At 36.6% G+C, this 23,947-nt stretch overlaps 1 protein-coding gene across 1 annotated transcript in view; it reads right to left on the minus strand.

The window, feature by feature from the left end:
• Positions 1-23,947, minus strand: part of NDUFS4 (NADH:ubiquinone oxidoreductase subunit S4) — a 98,454-nt gene that overhangs the window by 55,458 nt on the left and 19,049 nt on the right. Inside the window, exon 2 of the mRNA XM_066360845.1 lies at positions 10,687-10,765. Within this exon, the coding sequence (XP_066216942.1) occupies positions 10,687-10,765 (79 nt within the window). The remainder of the gene's footprint in view (positions 1-10,686; positions 10,766-23,947) is intronic.

Below are 23,947 nucleotides of genomic sequence, written 5' to 3' on the forward strand. Positions count from 1 at the left end.
CCACCAGCCTGGGACCCCAGCAGAAGCGAGATGCGGGAGCTTCAACAGCCGGTGCCTTTGTCAGCACTGACCTGGTGGACAGCAGCTTAGCCCATTACTCCTCTCTTTACTTAGGTGACAAACCTCCACCCATGTCCCGGTTTCTGGGTGGGTGGTGGGAATGAGAGAGGGGCATGGAGAGTGGATAGTCGAAGCAGGAGATGAAGTCAATATTCCAGGGCCAAGACGACCTTTATCAGAAAGCAATTTCAAAATCAGGAGTTTCTTTAATAGAAGAATCACTCAATTGTTATACCCTATGTAAAATCTAAAAATGCAAAGACAAAAAAAAAAAAAAACCCAAAAACCCACAACTGGGATCCTTTTGCAAAAGTAGGTGTTAAAATTTAATCATTTGTTGAGAATTATAAAGCTTATTTCATGAACAGCAAAAAAGGGGCACACACGAATAAAAACCTACTTGCTACGCCCCTGTCCTCCTCTGACCTCATCTGATATCGCTCTCCCGTTCCCTACCAGTCAGTAAGCAGCCTGGGGTGTTCCCTTTCCCCTTTCCCTGATCTGCTCGAACCTGGGACTGTCCTATTCCTGGCTCCTTCCCATCACTCAGAGCTTAGGTCATCTATCAGACCTCTTCAAAATAAATTTCCTCAATTACTCTCTTTAAAAAACCCTATGACTGCCACCCCCCTCCATTTACTCTCTGTCCTATCACCTTGATTAATCTATGAAGTACTTAATGTTCTGTAAATAAACTTGGCATATGCATGCACATGAGAAATATAAGCTCCAAGGGCAACAATGTTTTCCTTAGTTCCTACTATATCCCCAGGGCACAGAGCAGTGCTTAAATAATTGAACAAATGAGAAAGCACAATAATATTCTATACCATAAAGGAGGGGCGAGAAAAAATATCCCTTGCAGGATCTGTACAACCATCTGTAGATGGTTGTAGTTGAAAACTCTTAGCTCTGGAGGAGTTTTCATCTCTAATCATGCTAAAACAGAGGCCACACAGACATATTTAAATACTTAATACCTTATCACACTAACGAAACGAGGAACCCTATTTTATTAACAGATTTTAATTATACTAACAGAGACTCAGCAGTCACCGTAATAAATGCAAATCAGTACACTAATCAGCTCCTCAGGCCCTGAATTTAAATTAGTGCTTCCACCCAAGATTTTGGTATATCTGGATCCTCCATGTTGTCCAGAGAAGGCCAAGACCATTTTTTAATACCTATTTTATTGGAGGCATTAAAATTAAACACCCTCACAAACTAACCTGCAATATACTCAACACTGGAAGAAGTGAAATCTTACACATGACGCCGAAACCGACCAAAGCCTGTGCAAACACGTCCTGACAAGTACGCCTTGTAAGGAGGCAGCGTTTTATGGGGGCACAGTCCACGGCACGCAGGAAAGCATCATAGGCACTACCCATCTTCTGAGCTTCCTCCTCTGTAAGCACAAATGACACTCAAGCTTTCGAGGGGTCTTCCAAACAACAGACTCAGAGCACAGACTACGTCGTATCGACTGAGGAAGCCGGAACCCAGAAACGGACGTTCTGAGACCTGTGTTCTCCTTTCCTACGCTCTGACACTGTCCCCAGGAGACACGGTATCAAGAGTAAAATAACTGTCACTAAAAGACATTATTCCGGCGCTCTTCCCTTCCTCTCAACCCCCGCCCCCATGCCTGCATCAGGAAGTTACTCTAAGACGAGGGACATGAGGTTTCAGCAAATCCAAGGTGGGTATTTGGATGAATTCTTGAGTATTGAAATTATCTGGAAAGCTGGCTAATTGAAAAAGCAATACAACTAAAAACAAAATACTCTCTTTCTGCTACCAAGGAAAGAAACAATAACATAAAAACCAACCCACATTCAAGTACAGTATAAAATATAGCATCAAATATCTCCACGGTCTAACATAAACTCTTATGATTTACAATTATATTCAGTTAAATGAATAAAGTTAAGCAATCAATCTCCAAGGACATGATATACAGCTTATGTACTTTGAAATAATTAAAGATAAATAATGTATCTTCACATATAAATTGTATAAGCATTAAAATATGATAAAAAAACTTCATATAACATCCAAACAAAATATTATTAACTCTATTTTATTGAGAACCAGAGCTCCTATATAGCAACATGCAAGAATTTTAAATTCTTAAAAGCCTGTGTTAAGTATCTACACAATTTCCATACACAGCAGGTAGTAAAGCAGGAAAAGAAGTGACCCAGCGACTGTCCTGAGAGGAGACACAATGGAGACTGCTCTGCAGCACCAGCTAGGACACAGCCACACATCAAAGATGTTGTGGCTGTTAACAGTTTAAACCTTTACTGTATTTTGCTAATTGGTACATAGAACTTTAAAGCTTTTGGAAGATAAAACATTCCTGGTCAGTTCAATTCTCCAGCACTGTTCAAGTATTCCAAGTGAACAGAGAGGAAAATAACCTGCTTTAATTGCTGAAGAGCACAGATAATAGAGACGGCTGAAGACTGCAGAGGAAAGATCTTTTGTTCCTTAAACAATTCTAATATAGAAAGATCCATGCTCTACTTTAAGTTTCAATGTTTGTACAGAAAACCTATTGCCATTCATTTCCTCAATAAGTATTTAATAAGTACAAGTTTTATACAGCTTGACTATATGAAAATACCATTTTAATGGAAATATATTTTAGAAAACAAAGTTCTGTATTTATCAATATAATATGACTTTAAATAATTGTATATAATAAATTGTCTGACTTGTTTTATTCAATGTTAAGTGCAAAAGTCATTTGAAGTTGTTAATACTAATGATAAGTCATTAATGAGTAGAAATATTTCTATTTTAAATGACCAGTTAATTCTATTTAGATATTTTCAGTAATTTTAGGGGCATGTTTACCAGTAAACATAAAAGCAAGCTATATTAATATGAGTTCACATGCTTAAGTATATATATCATGTGATAAAAATATTAAATACGATTTAATTTACACATACAAGCAATCATTTATTGTGTGATTGTTATTAGTTCATAATATATCTGATCTATCCCGAAGGTTTAGAAAGGACATTTATTCTAGCTATACTAAGTCTTAACATTTTTCATTAATTGAGGCTTTAACATTTTTCAAAATAAATATTCCCCCCTCTCCAATCCCCCATCTAGTACTTTTTTTAAAAAAGGCTAATAAAATGGCCATTTCACTATAAAACTGATTTCATAATAATGACTTCCAAAATCAGTCATTACTCCTTCCTTAGAATTTTAAGTCACACTATTACTATAATTTTTAAAGCTATTCACCATTTCCTTTTTTCTGGTAGCTTGTGGGTAGTGTAAAAACCAAAAGAGAAAAGTACAATGAAAGTTGTTTAAAAATAAAACTCTCTTCCAACTAACATTTATAATCAATGCATTTTCTCTTTTTAGTTTAATAGTGTCATCGACATACAAGAATATAATAAACGTCTGTAGACTGAGAAGCACGGAGAAACATTATTCCATATTTAGGGAAAACCTTGAAAAAAAGAACCACACATGCTCAACTGCCACCATGGAAGGCTCTCAAAGGCTGCAATTCTTTGATGTAAAATGAAATACTACTTAGTGAATAAAACATAAAAAAAAAAAACTCCTGTCTACCCTTCAAAGAGACATATCCTTTGACTCAGAGCTCCAGACTAAAGCCTTGAAATTTTTGCACAAGAATGCTGCATGAGCAAAGTCCAGACAAAACAGACACTTGAGATGCTAGAAGGCTGTATAACCCCAATCACAGACACTACGCCTCCAATAATCTAGCAGAGATAGCGCTGCCATACACCAAAAGAAAGTAATCTCACCAAAAGAAAACTGACCCCTTTAGGGGGAAAAAAAAAAAAGCAAGCAGTCAAAGCAAATCTAAGCCTTTAACTTAGGTTTATTTTTTTGTTCAGGTCACCTCTTATGACCGATTTTTAATTCAAGTTTGCAGACTGATAAAAAGTTTTCATCTATAAACTTTTAGTATGTTAGGAAGTAAAAACAACATAAAACCGATGCTTGTGAAGCAAATATAGTTGTTTTATTTTGAAAGGCTGGCAAAAATTGTTCATTTTTACAAATTTCTTACAGCAAGTTCAAGAAATGAAAAAATTTAAAACTTATTAAGGTGACAAAAACAATGTCTATTAAATAACCTGTTGCTACTTGCAGACACTCTAAAGCAGCAGTATTATCCTCCAGTGAGCTAAGTATGCTAATATCATGTGCTTAATCAAATAGCAATTACTTATGCAAATATCAACAAGTAACAAAGCTTTAACTGGGTGTTACTGCTATATGGGAGAAATTATCAAGCAGTAAAACAACAAATTGGTAACATTCAAAACACTGACTATTTACTTTACACATACACCTAATTTCTAAATAAAGATATTAATACAGACTGTTTTAAATTCGATTAGGATGTTACATTAAAGTGTTGACTAAAAAGTAATTTCTCAAAAAAAAAAAAAAAAAAAAACAGTTAGAAATGATAGCTATCGTTCCCCATCCCACAGATCTGAGATGTATAGATTGCTAAGTAAAGTTTCCTTTCCCATATGCATTTATGCTGAGGATGCAAGGTTAACTATAGTAATTGAAACAAATGGTGCTTAACAGTTTTTAAACAAAATCACCAGGCGCCCAACTGAACACCTACTGACACAGGGCCCAGTGCCTGGCACACCCTGGAAGTAGTTACTGAATAAATGAAGGATGAGGGGTAGCTGGCAGCCAACTCCCTTCAGAAAAGTTACAACCAAAGTCCAAACTAGTGAGGCTTATCTCGCATTACTTTACTAGTCAATTAAAATAATTCTTACATTTTGAGGAGATTTTTCCACCTTTTGTATTTAAATTTCAACTACAGTAGGTGAACAGAAATCAGTATTTTAAAAATAGGTAATAAAAATGATGAAAAAGCATTTCAGAAACATGCCCATGTAGATGTAATTCATGCTTGAGTTGTTTTGTGAGGTGTGCCTACTCAAGATCTTTAAAGAATACCAAAGATGTAACTTCTGTATTTTGTATAGTCCACATGAATATAAAAAGACAACACAGGCTCATCAAAGAGATTGGGGTGGGATGGGGTGGGCTGAGGTGGCTTAAAAGGAAAGTCTCTCTTAATACAGCATAAAGACAAAGAAGTCCTTCCCCCAACCTCCAGAGCACAGCAACCCTGCAACAAAAACCGAGTGCCCAGCAAACAGTCATTTGTAAACTTTCCTGATTATCTGCAGGAAGTATCACATATTCGGAAAAAATAATGGTGCAACCACAAAAAGGTTTTTTTAAACATTGTCCTTCAACATTAATTGACGAGATTATTTCAAGATGCTGTCATCTACTCTTTTGATATTTAAAATTTATTAATTCTGACAGTCAATGAAAAGAGTATTAGCGGTTTATACACAACAAACAGAAGATATTCTTAAGACTGACTGATTAGAAATTTACCATGTGCTCTGCTATAAAATTCACCCAGGAAATACTACAATTTATTCTCTGAGGGTTTGTCCTAAAACAATGTCAACATTGTATATAGTTCTAAAATGGAAAGACTCTTTATCTCTTTATCCTGGAAATCTGGGCAGTCTTTTCCCCTTTATATTCTATGCCTAAAAAAGGCTGCTGGTTGTCAACCCACAATCAATAGCCAATATAAAAATCTTTTTCTGTTTTTGTACTTACAATGGTACTGGCATCCCTGAAACATTATAAAAATTCCCTTAAATTCTTATGTTGTATATATTAAATTTTGCCTGTCAACTGTAACAGAAAAATAAATTAAACTTTACTTTGTAACATGCCCTCTGAACTCATCTCAGAATAATGGTTAGAATAATAAACAGCATACATTTAAAATGGAAGAAATGAAACGTGACTTGATAACAGTACAAATAAAAATGACCTGAGGTTTTAGCTCTCCATGAAACTGACAATGAGGAGAAGTAGGAGCACTTGAGTTTTAAGCCCCCCTCCCCAGAAACACTGAGATTAAACGAGACAGAGGCAATGATCCCTGCCAGGCCCCACACCACATATCCGGAGCATCACCAGGAATCCTGGCAACATTCTAAAAGGGAGTCAAACTGCAAGGTGATCAAGATGATGAATTAACTAGAACATGAAGGTAATCAAAGCCCTGAGGATGTTTAACCCAGAAAAGAGAAGATTTGGGAGAATGATTCTCAAACATTTTGGTCTCAGGACTCCTTTACACTCTTAAAAATTACTAGGTGGTGGGCACACAATGCAATACAACTGTACACTTGAAACCTCTGTAATCTCATTAACCAATGTCACCCCAATAAATTTCATTTTAAAAATACATGAAATAAAAAATAAAAATTATTGGGACCCAAAAGAGTTTTTATGTCACCCCAATAAATTTCATTTTAAAAATACATGAAATAAAAAATAAAAATTATTGGGACCCAAAAGAGGTTTTGTTTGTATGAGATATATGTAGATATTTGCCATATAAAACATTTAAATGGCCTAACTTGTGGTGGCGCGGTGGATAGAACACCGACCTGGAACAATGAGGCTGCTGGTTTGAAACCTCGAGCTTGCCCGGTCCAGGCACATGCGAGAACTACTACAAGGTGATGCTTCCCTCTCCTCCACCCTCCCTGCTTTTCTCTCTCTCTCTTCTCTCTAAAATCAATAAATAAAATCTTTAAAAAATATATTAAAATGGAGAAAAACTTAAATGTATACTTAGATTAAAATAGTAAACTGATTATATATTAATATAACATTATTATGAAAATTCATATTTTCAAAAATTAAAATATTCAGTGAGAAGAGTGGCACTGATATGCATTTTTTTTTAAATCTCTGGTGTCTAGCTTAATAGAGGACAGCTTAATTCTAATGTTTGTTCTTGTGTTCAAACTGTTGTATTATACTAATAAGCTGTCTTCGTTGCAATAGATGAAGAAAATTCATCCTCACACAGATATGTAATTAGAAAAAGGAGCGATATTTTCAGAGCCTTAATATCTTCGTATATAACAGCATTGTTCTCTCCTGCACTTTGAATGGAAAGTTTTACCCGTGCATGACTTTATAACATCATGCATTGGTCATACGGAACATAGGGTTCACAAGATGCATGCAGGTAGGTACTTCAATGTGAATGGACTTCACACAGTGTTCTAAGTCAGTCATGATGACCACCACCAGCACTGCTGGAACTGGGACACCGTTGTGCTCAGATCTGTGGCAGAGTCAAGTTCTAAAAATTCTCATTTTTACTTGGAAGCTTGAGTTGAATATGGGTGACACTTCCTTGAAGTAAAGGGTTTATTTTCTTTTTTTTTTAATTAAAAAAATTTTTTTTTATTTATTCATTTTAGAGAGGAGAGACAGAGAGAGAGAAGGGGGAGGAGCTGGAAGCATCAACTCCCATATGTGCCTTGACCAGGGTTTCGAACCAGCGACCTCAGCATTTCCAGGTTGACGCTTTATCCACTGTGCCACCACAGGTCAGGCCAAGGGTTTATTTTCTAGAAAATGTCTGCCATGTCCCAAAGACTGAATTACCACAGTTTGTCAGTCATGTTATTGCTTTTTCAATTACAAGGTATTCCATGAGAAACGTGGCTAGACTCAGTCTGCAACAGCAGTTCAACAACACCAGGACTCCTCCTTGACACAACACAGCTACCTGGGCACCTGCAACAGAATGTTCTGTGCATACTTCTGTTCTGTTACATGGAAAATAAAAAGAGGGTATGCAGGGTGGAGGTTTTTAACCCTTTGAGTAGTGAGTTTTTTTCATGCTCACTGACCCCAGGGAGTATTTTTTCAAAAAATGAAATTAGTTCCAGTTCCAGTTTTATTAACTTAAAATCATGTTTATTTGATATCCAATGTATGGAAACAAAAAGAACATACATTTGCCTTTTTTTAATATTGCCTTACACATTTTTAAATAAATCAATCATACTCTGGATGGTCAGGAGGCACGAGGATGTACATGAACGTTCGTACTACTCAAAAAGTTAAATATGTATTAATAATTTTTGCTGTTTCATCCAGGATATTTAAGTAAAATTGGCTTAATAGTATCTCTGCATGATGACAAAAAGTGTGACTGTGCAGACCTCTCCCAGGGTCCTGGGCTCCCATTCAAACCCCCCTTTGCGAACCATTGTCTTGGGAAGGCTCGCGAGTCCTCCCTCGCACTCCTAACACACTTACCCTCCAGCAAGCTCAGCTTCATCGACTTTATTACTTACTGGACTCCACGCACAATTTCTCTTGAGTAAAAGGTTACATAATTTTTGAAATGAAAAATAGATTCATTAATATAACTCAGTGACAGCTAGTTATCCTCTGGTTTAAATTCCTAGTATCCAAAATAAACACTAACATTGATATCCAACTGAGACCTGGACTTTAGTAATAGGCATTACCTATTTTATTTTTAAAATACATTCCATAAGATATCCAACAGAAGTCATGAGAATGAATGGCTGACTTCCTCACCACACCAATTAAGGTTTAGTTCCTCTCCAGTTTCAGGTACAAATATAACAGTAATGTACTGTTTAGTGGTTAATAAAAATGGTCCCCTGAATTAATTGGTTTACAGTCTACAACAGTGACACAAAAGTGCAGTTTCCATATATCCTTTAAAAATACTCATAAGGATTCACTTCACAATTTGAAACATTTTCACCATTAATACTGATATGTAGTCTTAGAATCACTTTGTTCAAAATGCAAACAGAATCGGTTCCAATCGCTTAGTATTTCTGTAAGCACACTTCAACCTCTGGTCTTGTCATCAGGCTACTTACCGAATCCTCCCTCTGATAGGATGTGGGGATAAGAAGACCTGAAACCCTATGAGTATCATGCTCCCTCCCTATGATTACTTAATACTTTTGTTCCTATATAAACCTAAATGAACAACTATGGGTTTCAGTTATCTGTATTACATATCACTTCAGTAACTACAAATAATTATACAGAAGAATTCAATTGATTTTTACCTGGAATACCACACCTACATTTTGACTAGCATATACTTCAAGAAAGACCTAACAAAGCTGAAGAAGAGCTATGCAAGGCAACACAGTTCACTGAAAACAAGAAACTGATTTTGAGACACAGATGACACTCAAGGCAGTCTGCATGCCTCCGGCCCCTGCACACACCCTGCGTAGAGCAGCAGACCACTGTCTGACTGGCGCACTCTCAAACCAGAGAGAACACAACTTAGACGCATTACTACTAAACTCAACAAAATTTGAAAAATGTCATAGAGTAAAACCCCATAATACTGGGAACAAGAGGGCAATTTCTTGGGGCTTAAAAGAGACGGTCATTGCAAAAGTTAAAGCAGTGTCCTAATTAATGAATACATGGCACGAGCAGCCCTCCCCCTTCCACACGCACTCACCTCAGTTCTTTTATACCTGAGGAAACAAGGGGTATTCGGTTTGAAGAATAAGCGGAAGGCCCTGAATGAAAAGCAAGGGGAGCAGCAGCAGGGGGAGAGGCAGAGAGAAGTGGGATCCAAGCGCCCTGCACAGGAACGAGAAGAGCAAGCTGTGGTTGCTGTGCCGCTGGAGCAAACAGGTGCAGAGACAGCGGTGCAGGATGAACCTGCAGAGGGGACCTCTGCAGCCACGTCAGGGCTCCAGTGTCCCCCTTAGGTCAGTAAGAAACACCATAGCGTCTTTCACAGGAGGATGCCAAAACCAGTACTTCAGTTTATTAAGACTATTTTGGTTATCCTTTGGCTTTCAAGTTAAAACCAACCAGCCTTAAGTATAAGATGTGAGATTTCCTTATATATTAACTTGTCCATTGACTTTCCTATTTACATCTTTAATAGTGCAAATAGAAACTTTAAATTATGCTCAAAATTGAGTAATACAAGAATATGCAACAATTACAAGGGGAGTGTAGCTAAGAAACATACCCATATATTTGAAAGTGGTAAACCAGATAAAAATGAAAGTAGAACCACATGTTTTTACTGGAAGTCTTAGAACAATTACAAAATCTATGCTATTGTACAATATAAGCATAAATTACAAGTTGCATTTACAATAAGACCACATGTGGAAAAATTTTGTAAGTTATAGTCGTTAAAATTCTATCTGCTGCGATTAACAGAAGAACGTTATTCATTTGTTGCGAGTTATAATCCCTCATGCGCACTGCAGAAATGGATGTGTGCACACAAATATTCACAGTCAAAAGGCAACTGATCCCAGAGAAGCCCAATATACTTAATTTTAGGTAGTGCTGGTACCTTGTAACTTAATGCAATAGGAGTATAACAGAGAAATAAGAAACAATGTATGCATTATAAAATAAAATGTCCTATTTGCTACTTATCAATACCACAAAAATGGAAGCCTTTTTATCATTTTCATTTAAGATTTTTATGACTTGATATTTGTGTAACGCTTAATACAAATTATCTTTACCTTTTTTGCAACAAATATTTGTTTAAAATAAATTTCTCAAAACTTACATATAATCCAGAAAGTCAAATTCAAACACCTTCCTAGAAGAACCCAAAGCACCACTCTGAAAATCTACTCTACCCAAATAAGCCTGGAGGCAGAACCCTAGCAGTATACGTAAGAAAACCCTTACCAGCTTTTCGTCAACTGTGATGAGCTGCGTGTCTCGGGTTTGGTCATGTGCCAGTCTCCACATGGAAGTGCTCAGTGACCTGTAGGACAAGGTTTTGAATTAAAAACTAATCCACGCAACGAGAAAAGAAAGGCAGAAAGACATTACACAGACAGGCTACTTGAACAATATCTGTCTTATAAAACAAAATGAATAGAAACAGAAAACCCCTTTTTCTCTCCCGTAAGTTCTGTCCTCTGGGTTGTCAGACTCTCACGTGACAGTTCACCGCATGCTCAGGAAACTCCGGTCTGCAGGCTCTGTCAGAATAGCCACAGGTGACAAGAACTGTGCTGCTCTATCTGAGAAGCTCCTCTGTCATCACCAGGGGGAAAAAGCGCAAAGTTTTATTAACTCTCCTGGAATGCTTATCCCTAAATGATGGCATCAGAATAAAAAAGAAAAATCTCAATCCTATTCTTAATGGTCTCAAGTAAAAGTTAAAGGATTTAATGTTAAAAAAGGTTCTTCACTCTAATTTCAAAACAAAAGTAGTTTAAACAAGAATGATTTGTATGATCATTTTAATGTTATTTATTACTTTAGTCCTGAATGTCATTCATAGATTTGAAGAAAGTCTTAATAGTTAAAATAGAATATTAAGTCAGAAATAAAGGGGGCACAGAATATAACTCCTTTATATTAGCATCTTCCCACACTCACCCCCCCCCAAATTACTTAAAGCTAACAGATTGAAATGTTATACTCTAAGCTAGTGAATATCACAGCTATCACTGATGTGACAATTTATATTTTAGAGTTATCCAAAATATTAAGCCATCCTATGTAGATTTCTCTTTTGAAAGTCAGTATAGCCTGAACTGTGGTGGTGCAATGGATAGTGTCAATGGTTCAAAACCCTGGGCTTGCCCGGTCAAGGCACATAGGAGAAGCAATCAATGGAAAACTAAAGCGAAGCAACTATGAGTTATACCTCTCTCCCCCCTCCCCTCCTTCCTCTCTGTAAAATCAATAAATGAAATCCTAAAGAAAAAAAAAGTATACACAACTGACTCAAATTTCCAAAGGAACTTAATCTATAGTATTCAGTTCTGCAATATAATCACTAGCATTATTTTGAAGTAACATAATCACCAATAACTGATACAAACTTTCACGCCAAAGGTTCCACTTTCAATAGCTACAATGTGCCCTCCTTATCCACACATTTCCTTTCCCTGTCTCAACTACCTGCAGTCAACTGCCATCACCGGCAGTCCAAAAATATTAAATGGAAAATCTGAGAAATAAACAATTAATAAGTTGTGGATTATATACCATTTTTAGTAACGTGATGACACCTAGTGCCATCCAGCCCAGAACATGCACTGCCCTCTGTCCAGCATGTCCACCCCCCTCCACCTCATCCACAGGCTCTGTGTCATCGCACATCATCACAAGAAGGGCGAGTCCAGCCCAGTAAGTTATTTTGAGAGAGCGAGATCACGTTCACATAACTGTTATTACAGTGTATTGTTACAGTGGCTCTATTTTATTATTAGTTATTGTTGGTTAACTTCTTACTTTGCCTAACTTATAAATTAAACTTCATCATAAGTACGTACTAATAGCAAAAACGGGAGTCTCAAAATGTATCCCCTGTGGATCAGAGGGGGACAACTAGACACAGCTTACAGAAAATCTACTTACTAATTACCTAACAAAGGTAACTCATAATACAAAAAGTTTTGCTTTATAAATACATATTTTAAAAAAAATCAGTACCTTATTTCCAAAATTAATATTATTTCTTATCACTGCAAATATGCTGCTCAGAACTGTATCTATACAAAATATACCTACATAAAAATTATTTTAAATTAATAGTTAAAACACATGTTCTGGTTGTTATAATACTTTAAAAGTATACATATGCATCTTTTAAAATCTCCTTACTCCAGAAATTAAGAGCAACTGAATACTTTTAACCAAACCCATATAGTTCAAGAAAAAAAGCATTAGGTAATAAGAAAATTCGGGAGAACTTGGAGTATTAGAAAATGTAGCAGCATTTCAAGAAAATAAAGTTTCTGCCTTCCTCAAATGAAGAGAAGTAGTATTAGAGCAAAATAATACAGATTACTAGCTCAAAACTCTATAATACATGAACTGTGCGATTTTGGACTGCATGTCAGATGTAAATATTTTTCTCTTTATACACTAAAAAAACTTAGAATAAGTTTCTTAATATCCACAAAGTAGCTTGTCAAGGTTTTTTTTATTTTTTATTTTATTTTATTTTAAGTGAGAGTAGGGGAGATAAAGAGACAGACTCTAGCATGTGCTCCGGCCAGGATCCATCTGGCAACCCCCATCTGGGGCCAATGCTTGAATCAAATGAGCCATCCTGAGCACCTGAGGCTGACACTTGGACCAACCAAGCTATCTTCAAACTAACTGAACCACCGGCTAAGAAAGGGGGCGAGAGAGAGAAGGAGGAGAGGGAGGGGAAGAGAAGCATATGGTAACTTCTCATGTGTGTCTGACCAAGAATTGAACCTCTGCACACCAGGCCAATGTTCTAGCTACTGAGCAATCTGACCAGGGCCACTGCTAAGGTTTTGACTGGGACAGCATTGAATCTATCAAGTTGGGAAGAAGTGACATCTTAACAATAGTGAGTCTTCTTACCCAGGTACATTTATTAGGATATTTTTTTATTTCTTTCATTGGAGTTCTCTAGTTTTCCTCATATACACTTTGCAAATACTGTTTTTAATACTTCAAATATACTCTTCAAGAACAGCAAAACTGCCATATCATTATAACAGTTTGAACACACAGTTCCAAGTTTTCTGACACCCCATCCTTCATCAAGAGCAAGGGGTCTATGTTTCCTGTTCCCAAAATCTGACCTCTGTGACTGCTTGATCAATATAACACAAAAGTGAAGCGATGTGTCTTCCTAGGCTCAAGCCTTAAAAAACTAGCAGTTTCTACTTCCTGTCTCTTAGAACATTGCTTGCTGGAATATTCACCCCGATAAACCAGCCACAGATCATGAGGCTATCCACAGTGCCCCACAGAGACCCAACTGAAGAGGAATCACTGGCCAGCACCAACTGCCCGCATGTGAGTGAGCTGTTGGACAGGGACTATGAGCCCCAGGTAAGCCACCGCAGCAGAGAGAAGCTTCCTGCCAGACCCTGCCCACACTGCTGACTAATGAGCAAAACAAATGACTACTGATGTTTTAAGCAAGTGAGAATTGGGGTAGTTTGTATCTAACTATAGATAGCAAAATCATCCCGATATATAATTGAATATGGCTTTGTAAACATTAAAATTGAACCAGAACTTCAAAGGACCAGTTTAGACAAAGAAAATTCCTAATCTTATAGAAATTATTATTAAGGAATCAATTAATTCTCACTTTTTTTATTAAAGCCAATTGTTTGTTGCCAATTAATTACAAATTGAATTAACCCAAATTCACATTAAATCAGTGTTCAGTTCCATACTAAACCATAAGAAAATATTACTAAGAGTTCTAATTGAAATAATAAAATAATACACACATAGTCTCTATGTCACAATAATTATCTCTGATGTATGTTGATATCTGGGCCAATTACCTACCAGTATCTTGAAAAACACAGAAAATTTAAACTGTTTTCAACAAACTATAGTCACGAAAGAGAAGCAAGAAAGAACTGTTAACAGAAAAAACTAAGCTGAGGAGTAAAGGGTCTATTTTACTATTTTGCAAATTATATGAAGTAAAAGGCAAGGAAAAGAACCTACAAATCTTTAGTTCAGTGGAAATAACAATGAAGATACTTTATAAACTATTCACAAATACGTCTTCTGATACTAATTCAGATTTATCACAGTAATTTCTAACCTTTATGTACAGTACTTAATATTATTTATCTTTAAATGTTCAACTGGGAAAGTCAATAAAAATTAATAATCTCCTGCTCATAGATGTCCTTTTCCCCATTCTTCTGAGCCAGGTGGAACTTGTACCAGGAACTAATAGCAACTGTGCCTCTGGACACTACTCAGGCCAAAGACTTAGACTAATCCTTTGAGAGTCAGCCAACAGACTAAGGAAAGATTTGTGCAAGAGGGATAAGAGTAATTATGCTCACATGCCAGACTCTGAAATGGTATTGAGGAGTAACGAGAAGGAGAATGTGGGCAAGGTTTCTGAGGGTGGTAACAAAGGAGCTGGAGGACATGGTGGAAAATGTCAAGTAAAGGAGAAAAAAATACCTCCAGTTCACAGCCCCAGGTTACCAAAATAAACAGAAATAAGGCGAAAATAAAAGGAACAAATATGAATGTCCTAGTGATGACAGTAACTATATTACAAAACACAACAAGTATAGAGAAAGTGCACATTTGAGAAGGTTACATTAGGGAGCTATCCTGGCCACTAAAGAGTAACTCGACTGGTTCAGAACATCTTGAAGGAAGGAACAGAGTTGCTTGTCCTTTAGCATGTCTTGTAAATAACTGGAAGCAAATTACCACAAAGATGTCAACTATTAATCTACAAATTAATTACAATAAAAATTCCAACAGAATTTTTATAAAATTAAGTGACTGTCATAGGGAAGAAAAAATTCACAAAAATAACCAGAATTTGAAAACTGTAAGATAGGATTTGCCTCCCCAGCTGATATGATACCGTAATTAACATGTGATATCAGCATAGGCACAGGCTCAGATCAAATAAGCAGTACAGGTCAGAATACAAAATCACTGATGGATTAATGAATTTAAAATGTGATATATACATACAATGAAATACTCTGCCTTAAAAAGCAAGGGAATTTGGATACATGCTACAACAGAAATGAACCTTAAAGAAATGCTAAGTGAATCAGTCACAAAAGGACAGAGTGTATGACTCTACACATACGCAGTGATGAGACTAGTCAAGTTCATAGAGATAGAAAGTAGAATGATGGGTGGGAAGGAGAATGGAGAGTTACTGTTCCATAGATACAGAGGTTTCTTCCATTTTGGAAGATGACAAAAAGTTCTGAAGATATATTGTAGTGATGGCTGAACAACAATATGGACACTGAACTACACTTCAAAATGGTTAAAATGGTCTTTTTTTATTGTCTATTTCACAATTAAAACTAAAAAGAATATGCCAAAGAAGAATCCTTTGAACCTCGGTTTATACTACCAACAAAGAGGAACACACACACATGTTTATCAAAGCTGAATATTTATAACTTTACTTAAAAAAAACCTATTCGCCCTGGCTGGTTGGCTCAGCGGTAGAGCGTCGGCCTGGCGTGCGGGGGACCCAGGTTCGATTCCCGGCCAGGGCACATAGGAGAAGCGCCCATTTGCTTCTCCACGCCCCCCTCCTTCCTCTCTGTCTCTCTCTTCCCCTCCCACAGCCAAGGCTCCATTGGAGCAAAGATGGCCCGGGCGCTGGGGATGGCTCCTTGGCCTCTGCCCCAGGTGCTAGAGTGGCTCTGGTCGCGGCAGAGCATCGCCCCTGGTGGGCGTGCCGGGTGGATCCCGGTGGGGCGCATGCGGGAGTCTGTCTGACTGTCTCTCCCCGTTTCCAGCTTCAGAAAAATACAAAAAAACAAAAACAAAAACAAAAAACAAAAACCTATTCATGTATGAATGTAGAAGTACTCTGTGTATGTGTGTATATGTATATACAGTATATATGTATATGTATGTGTGTGTATATATGTATTCACAAACTTTTAGAAGAGCAACTTGAAGCTGTTGAACTTCAATATTATTCATTTGTACTGCCTTATGTAGCACATTTTCCCCAATTATACTTTAAAACTTCTAGTGCCTGTCTATGTAATACAAAATAAGTGATACTTTGTTTACTTAATACCAATCACCAGATTACTGCTTTGCATGAAAACAGTTGAGAATTTTGAAACTTCACTACAATAAATTTGCTACAAACAAGCACAAAGAGTAAATCTTTAATATATTTCTGAAAATGTGATGCACAAAATGAAAAGCAAGCTCAGATGAACCAGTCTACTCCTCTAGTCAAGTAAGAAACTTGACATTTTCAGTTACCGATCTAGTCCACTTTTCAACATCAAGACCCTTAATTATTCCAGAGGTATTTAGCATCTTGTTAAAAAAAAAAAAAAAAAAGACACTTATTAACACTCTTTCTGTTCCCCATAAAGAGTATGTGTCAGTCATTATGGCTGTGACCAATATTCCAGCTCTCCTATCAAGCATATGATGAGATTACATTCACTGCTCTCTCTTGAGTCCACTGGGGGCATGTAACTTACATGAGCCAATGAAATATGAGAGGAAGTGATATTAGCAGAGGCTTTAAAGCAGGGGTCTCAAACTCGCGGCCCGCCGAACAATTTTGTGCAGCCCGCAGACTAATCCCCTAGGCTTACTTAATTTTATCCAAAATATTTTGAACTTCGTGGATTAGTCTGTGGATTAGTCTGCGGGCCGCACAAAATTATTCGGCGGGCCACGAGTTTGAGACCCCTGCTTTAAAGAGTCAGTGCCTAATTACCTATCACTTTTCCTCTACCAGGTGACCAACAGTGTTAGTCTAGGGACCTGCGAGAGGACAAACGGAGGGGAGAGCGCCCACCAAGGGACTCACAGCATCAACAAGAAATAAAGTTTTGTTATTCTAAGCCACAGATATTTTGGAGTTTATATCCTGACTGATACATTAGTTTAAAGCAATTCGCCTTCCATGAGCTTTTCCAGGGAATGCCATATGAGAGCTTAAGTTGAACCATGTCTGTTTCCCATCGACTATTTGAGGTTGGGAGTATTACAGAGATTGAGAGTTTACTACTTTCAAGTGAATCGAGATACCACTTTTGAAAAGCTACATTTTTGCATCTTTAAGAGCAACATAATTTATTTTCTAATGCCTTAAAAAGCTTAGAAGGTGTCAAAATCCATTAAATAATTTGCTTCATACCAGCTTATGTTACTGTTTCATCTTGGAGAGCTCACCTAATTAAAAAAAAAAAAAAAAAGGCTATATATTTTATCTTCATTTATCTTTACTTTGAAGTATCCCAACTTGTTTTTGCTTCAGTTTAGGAATCTTTTGGTTTAAAACTCCCAGCTGCCATAAAACCACTGGAATCATGTTTGTATCATAAATATATTTAAAATAAAAAATTCAAGCCCTGGCCAGATAGCTCAGTTGGTTAGAGCATTGTCCCAAAGCACAGAGGTTGCCGGTTCAAACCCCAGTCAGGGCACATACAGGAACAGATTGATGTTCCTGTCTCTCTCTCTCTCTCCCTTTCTCCCTAAAAATCAATAAAAATAAACATTAAAAAAATAAAAAATTTGATCACAAAAAATATGCTGAATTCATGGGACATGTTAGTTGAACAGACTAGCATTCATCACCTAGCAATGTTACATCAAAGAGGAAGTTAGTTGGAGGTGTTCATTCTTCAACTCAAAAATGATCTGTCCATTGGCAAATCTGGCATTCTTGAGACACTATTGTTTAAAGACTGATGATTACATGATTTAAAAATATATCTAGAAGAAAAAATCACCAACATGCAAAGACTTTTTTTTTTAACTTCATGAAACAACTTGGAAAAGGGTCTCATAGTGACTTCAGAGTTAGACCCAGGTTAAAATTCCAGATCTGCCAGTCATTAGCAATGTGATCTTGAACAAATTACTTTACAATGCTGCACTTCAATTTCCTCGTCTGTAAAAATAAGGGTAATAATACCTCCTAGAATGACTGGCGGAATTAAATAACATGTTAAATAATCGGCATGGAGTGCCTGATGTAGAGAGAAATAAAAAGTTCATTTCTTTCCCTCTCATAACACGCAGGACCAGTTCGTTTACTGGTGAGAGAAAAGGGAATCCCGCAAAAGGTTGATAAACACTTCTTTTCCAGATTTCCTCTGAAAAAAATGTGAAAAGCCAACTTTTCTTTTCTGTGCAATTAAGCACAGAGTACTATCAAACTCACTGCCCTACTTCTGTCCCTACCTTTGCCCTGTACTACTGTAACAGTCACTTAACTGGCCTCCTCGCCCACAAGGCCAAGTAATTATAACCAAGCATACCATTCCTCTGCTTAAAAACCTTCATTGGCAGTGGTAATTTATCTCAAAAAAATAAAAGTATTTAGGGATCAAGTGCCCTATTTATAATTTACTTCCAAATAGCTTAGGTAAAAAGAATATATTCATACATGCATTTTGCTGATAAACATATATGTGTATATATATGCATATATATGCATTTTGCTTATCTATTACACATATGCATAAGTGCAAAATGAGCAAAATAAAAACCCAGCAAAATATTAATGTCAAATCAAGGTGGTGGGTTTATAAATTCATTGCACCCTTGTTTGCATGTGTAAAGATTTTAGGAAGCTGTAAAATTGAAAGCAAAGTGAAAAATATTATAATTAGTATGCTTCATTTGTGGAAAATGGAATGGAATAAGAATGCATTTTCTTGAACACACACAGACAAACTCTCAGGGTAAGAAAGCAGTAACAGTGACTTCTTGGGTGGGAGCAGTGGGAAATTAGCAGATGGGGGTCAAGACTCGTGCACATAATTTACCTAAACACACAGAAATCTATGACTGCATTATCTATTTAAAATACGACATAGAAAAGTAATGTTGACCACATTTTTGCTCCCTGCATATGGTTACTGTAAGGATTAAATGAAACAACATACACAGAGCTTTAGTAAGTAGCTGGCACTTGGTCAAGGCTCAATAAATGTCAGCTAGTCCAGCTGTTGAAGTAAAAAAAAATCTTCAGTATTAATGTACCATCTACTGTGTACAAGTCCATCTTAACCTACACCCTTGGGATAGTTAGTTACACTCTGCAGAAGAGGCTACTACAGACATAAATTTCAAATACCATTTTCAAAATTTACATCATAGGATTTTTTTTGTCATAAATCAAGACCGAAACTACTTTTCCACGGAAAAATGAGTGGTATCTGAAAAACTGCAGGTGCGTCACTGAATAAGCTTAGCAGTTCAGCAAGCGCAGCTGGCCAGACTTTTAGAGGGGCGGGCACTCCAGGTCTAACTCCACTTGGGCTACATCTCCCACTGCAAGGAAGACGCTGTTGCCCGACTTGACTGGTCCTGCCACCTACCTACTGCTATGGTTTATCATCAGTAAACCAATATTCTCATCGTGGGGCCTGTGAACCACCTATTCATGGAGGCCCCTGATGCCTGACCTGACCATAGACCATTCTTATCATCAAAAATTATCACCTACCTTTATAGTTCAGCAAGGTACCAATCACCTCATGGAGCCACTGAGAAGATTAAATGAGATATACACAAAGAGCACATAACACTATCCCTGATCCATTTCAGGTAAAATTATTAGTGATCAGTATTATTTTTGAGAAAGTAATGTTCAATTAACAATTAAATTCCATTTAGATGTTTTAAATTCTTATTAGCATAACTCAAAAACTGATGCCAATTCTAAGACATGGATTCAATTACAAAAAAAATGTTCAGGCCTGACCGGGCAGTAGCACAGTGGATAGAGCGTCAGACTGGGATGTGGAAGACCCAGGTTCGAGATCCCAAGGTCACCAGCTTGAGTGAGGGCTCATCTGGTTTGAGCAAAAGCTCACCAGCTTGAGCCCAAGGTCACTGGCTCGAGCAAGGGGTTACTCGATCTGTTGAAGGCCCGTGGTCAAGGCACATATGAGAAGGCAATCAATTAAAAATTAAGGTGTTGCAATGCGCAACGAAAAACTAATGATTGATGCTTCTCATCTCTCCATTTCTGTCTGTCCCTGTCCATCCCTCTCTCTGACTCTCTGTCTCTGTAAAAAAAAAAAAAAGTTCCGATTAAAAATAATGAAACAACCTGACCTGTGGTGGCGCAATGGATCAGTGTCAACCTGGAACGCTGAGTTTGCTAGTTCAAATCCCTGGGCTTGCCGGGTCAAGGCATATACAACAAGCAAGCAAGGAACTAAACTGAAGCAACTATGAGTTGCTACTTCTCGCTCCCACCCCCCTCTCTATAAAATCAGTAAATAAAATCTTTTTAAAAAATGAATAACTCATTTCTCTAAACAGCTGCATTAGATGTTAGTTACCTATGACCTATTTTAGAACAATTTTTTTAACTAAGGCATAAATTTTAAAAAATTAATAATAGATTAATGTAACTAAAGGTGAGTTCTTAAAAAGACAAACTGAAAATACTAGTTAGCCAAGCAGTGTCCCTTTGAAATAAGTATTTTTAAAGTAATTTATGCCTGTAAAATGAAGAGACCTATAAATTCTTTTAAACAAATTTAAAGAGTTTTAAAAATAGTGTAAAATACAATCCAGATTTTATTACCTCATAAATGTAACACAACAAAATATATATGCACAAGCGCACAAAAGACCAAATAAGACACACATTCTAAACTTGAGAGTGGTTGGCTTAATGAATAAAATAGCCTGCTTATTATTCAATTAATAGTTTTACAGGCCTTCAGACATTTAAGAAAAACTCAGTAATTCGATAAGATTGATCCAAATACAGTCATAAAACTACAGTTTACTAGACCTGTACATAGTAATTAAAACTTCCACTGACTTCCCTAAGTAAATCGCTGAACAAAAACACCTAAGTCCATGACTTTTAAATAGGTATTGTTAGAACTGCATATGCAATTTAATTTCAGTAACAAAATCAATAAGACAATGAGACATGTAACCGTACTTTTTCAATTAACTTTCTGAAACATTTCATCTTTTAAAAATACATTAACCTAAAGAAGATTTTTAATTTTTTAGGTTTTTCATTTATTTTATTGATTTTAGAGGGAGGAAAGGGAGTGAGCAGGATAGAGACAGGAACATCAATCTGTTTCTGTATGTGCCCTGACTAGGTATCAAACTGGCAACCTCTGCACTCCTGGATGATGCTCTAACAAACCAAGCTATCCAGCCAGGGATAAAGAAGAGTTTTATGAATTAAAGTATTATTGACACATAACAGTATATTAGTTTCAAATGTACAAGATAAGAATTCTGCATTTGTATCTATTGTGAAAAGATCACAACAGCTCTAGTTATTATTGTCACCATCCATAGTTACAATTTTTTTTCCTGTGATGAGAATTTTTAATATCTACTCTCGGCACTATGCAATACAGTATTATTAACTAATCATCACTATATTTTAACATTAAAATATTTTGGCTATGTTGATGCATATACAGTCAATAAAATACTGTTTGAAGAAAAGTTTGAAAAGTTTGAAAGAGTGAATATACTTATCGACTACAAAATAGTACGGTATATCTATGTTCTCAAAGCCCAAACTCTGCTGACTATATATATTTAAGAATGTATATCAAGACTCTAATCCTACTCTCAATTCATCAAACATCTATTAAAACATCTACTATGAAAAAAAAATAAAACATCTACTACGTCTTCTGCATAATGCTGGCTTTAAAGATTTTATTGGGGGAAGGTAGACATATAAGCAATGATTCAATGTCCCTGCTTTGAATCTAGTACAGCTAGTGCTTGACTTACGACCACGACTGGTTCCGACAGACTAGTCATAACACGATTTGGTTGTAAATTGAGTAGGCTATATATGTACAGTACTGTGAAATGATGTTATAAAAATCTTTAAGTCATGTTTTATCATAATTTTCTTTCATCATTGTTATATATCATAATTTTCTTTGTTCATTTTATGCCATTTGTATCATCTCTACACCATTTTGTTTCTTATTTTTACATTAGTCAGGTTTAAGTAAAACACTGCAGTACAACTGGTTTAATATTTGCAAAGACAATTTCCTCTTGGTAGACATCTTGGGAGGGGTTTGATGAAAAATATCCAAGACACAAAACACAAATTGCTGTACCGAGTCTGGGATAACAGTTGAAATGGTGCACGCAGAGATGGTAGTGCTGCCGGAGCTGGTCCGCACTGTCGTACGCCCAGCTGGACAACGCTTGCGCTGCCAGACGCGGAGCAGTTGTGGCTAGCGATTGTGGTTGTAAAGTCAAATGGTCGTAAGTTGCATAGGTAGTAAGTCGATCAACATTTGTAATTTCTATGACAAAAGTAGATACAAGGTAGAACAATTATGCACTGGGGACAGAGAGGTGTGGTGGATGTGGCAGGACTGTCAGGGCAGATATTTTGCTCCCATTGAGCATCAAATGTTACACAATTGAGAAAGCAATTAAAAGAACAACTGGCGTATTAATTCCCATATTTAGTGCCTATTATGTGTGGCACAGCCTTGACAAACATGTTCACAGTTTACTTTTAAATTAGGTATAACACCACAAAACCAGTAGTTAAAATTTGATTGAAAACTCATGAATCCTTTATTTTCCAAAAAACGTGCTTCCCCCAACAGTGTTTATTTTTCTACTCCCAACTCTTCTAGTAAATTAAACGAAATAAAATTTAACAATATCTATAATATTCCAAAATTCCTTAAACCCTAACAGATTCCATTTTTATTTGCTTTTATTTCTAAAATAAATAAATGTAATTAAGTAAAATTACATGACTTGTTTAATGTGGACTATAACAGCAGAATGATAATCCTCAATCTCAAAAGTTAAGGCTTACTCTATAAACAAGCACTCTGCCATTCCAAAATCTGTAGTATAATAGCTACACAGCTATTTATTACAGAAAGAAAATGTTACTTTACTATCGACAATTATAATTTCCATCTTTTCCATTGTTTCTTTGATGGAAAAGTCTGAAGTTCTAGTGAAAATCCAAATCACACAGAAAGCTGTCCGACAGAATTCTACTTATGTATTTTAATAAATACTGCCTTAAGATAAAATCTGCAATACTAATATTCAATGTAAGGTTCGCAGGGAACATCATAAAACTATAGACATCATCACTGTTCATGACCTGTAACATCACCGTCCATGACAGTTACGCTTAAGACCACGTACTGTGTCTTAAGGAAAACACATCTCTCAAATGCTCTTCTGCTTAAGATGCTATGGAATAATAGTCTTTAAATTCATGTATTATTTCATAATAAATGAGTGTGCAGACATGTGCTGGTATCACTGCGGGTGATGAAAAGTGTGGAGGTGGGGAAGATGCAGTTCCTGCTCTCAGAGCACGCAGTCCAGCGGCAGCACACAAGGAGATGCCTAAGCAGTGGCTCTGCGATCACAATCCAAACCTGTGACTTCAAACAATGCTCCTGAGAGAAAGGGATGCCTAAATGCCACCTGA

This window comes from Saccopteryx leptura, chromosome 1, assembly GCF_036850995.1.
Source record: "Saccopteryx leptura isolate mSacLep1 chromosome 1, mSacLep1_pri_phased_curated, whole genome shotgun sequence".
Lineage (NCBI taxonomy): Eukaryota > Metazoa > Chordata > Mammalia > Chiroptera > Emballonuridae > Saccopteryx > Saccopteryx leptura.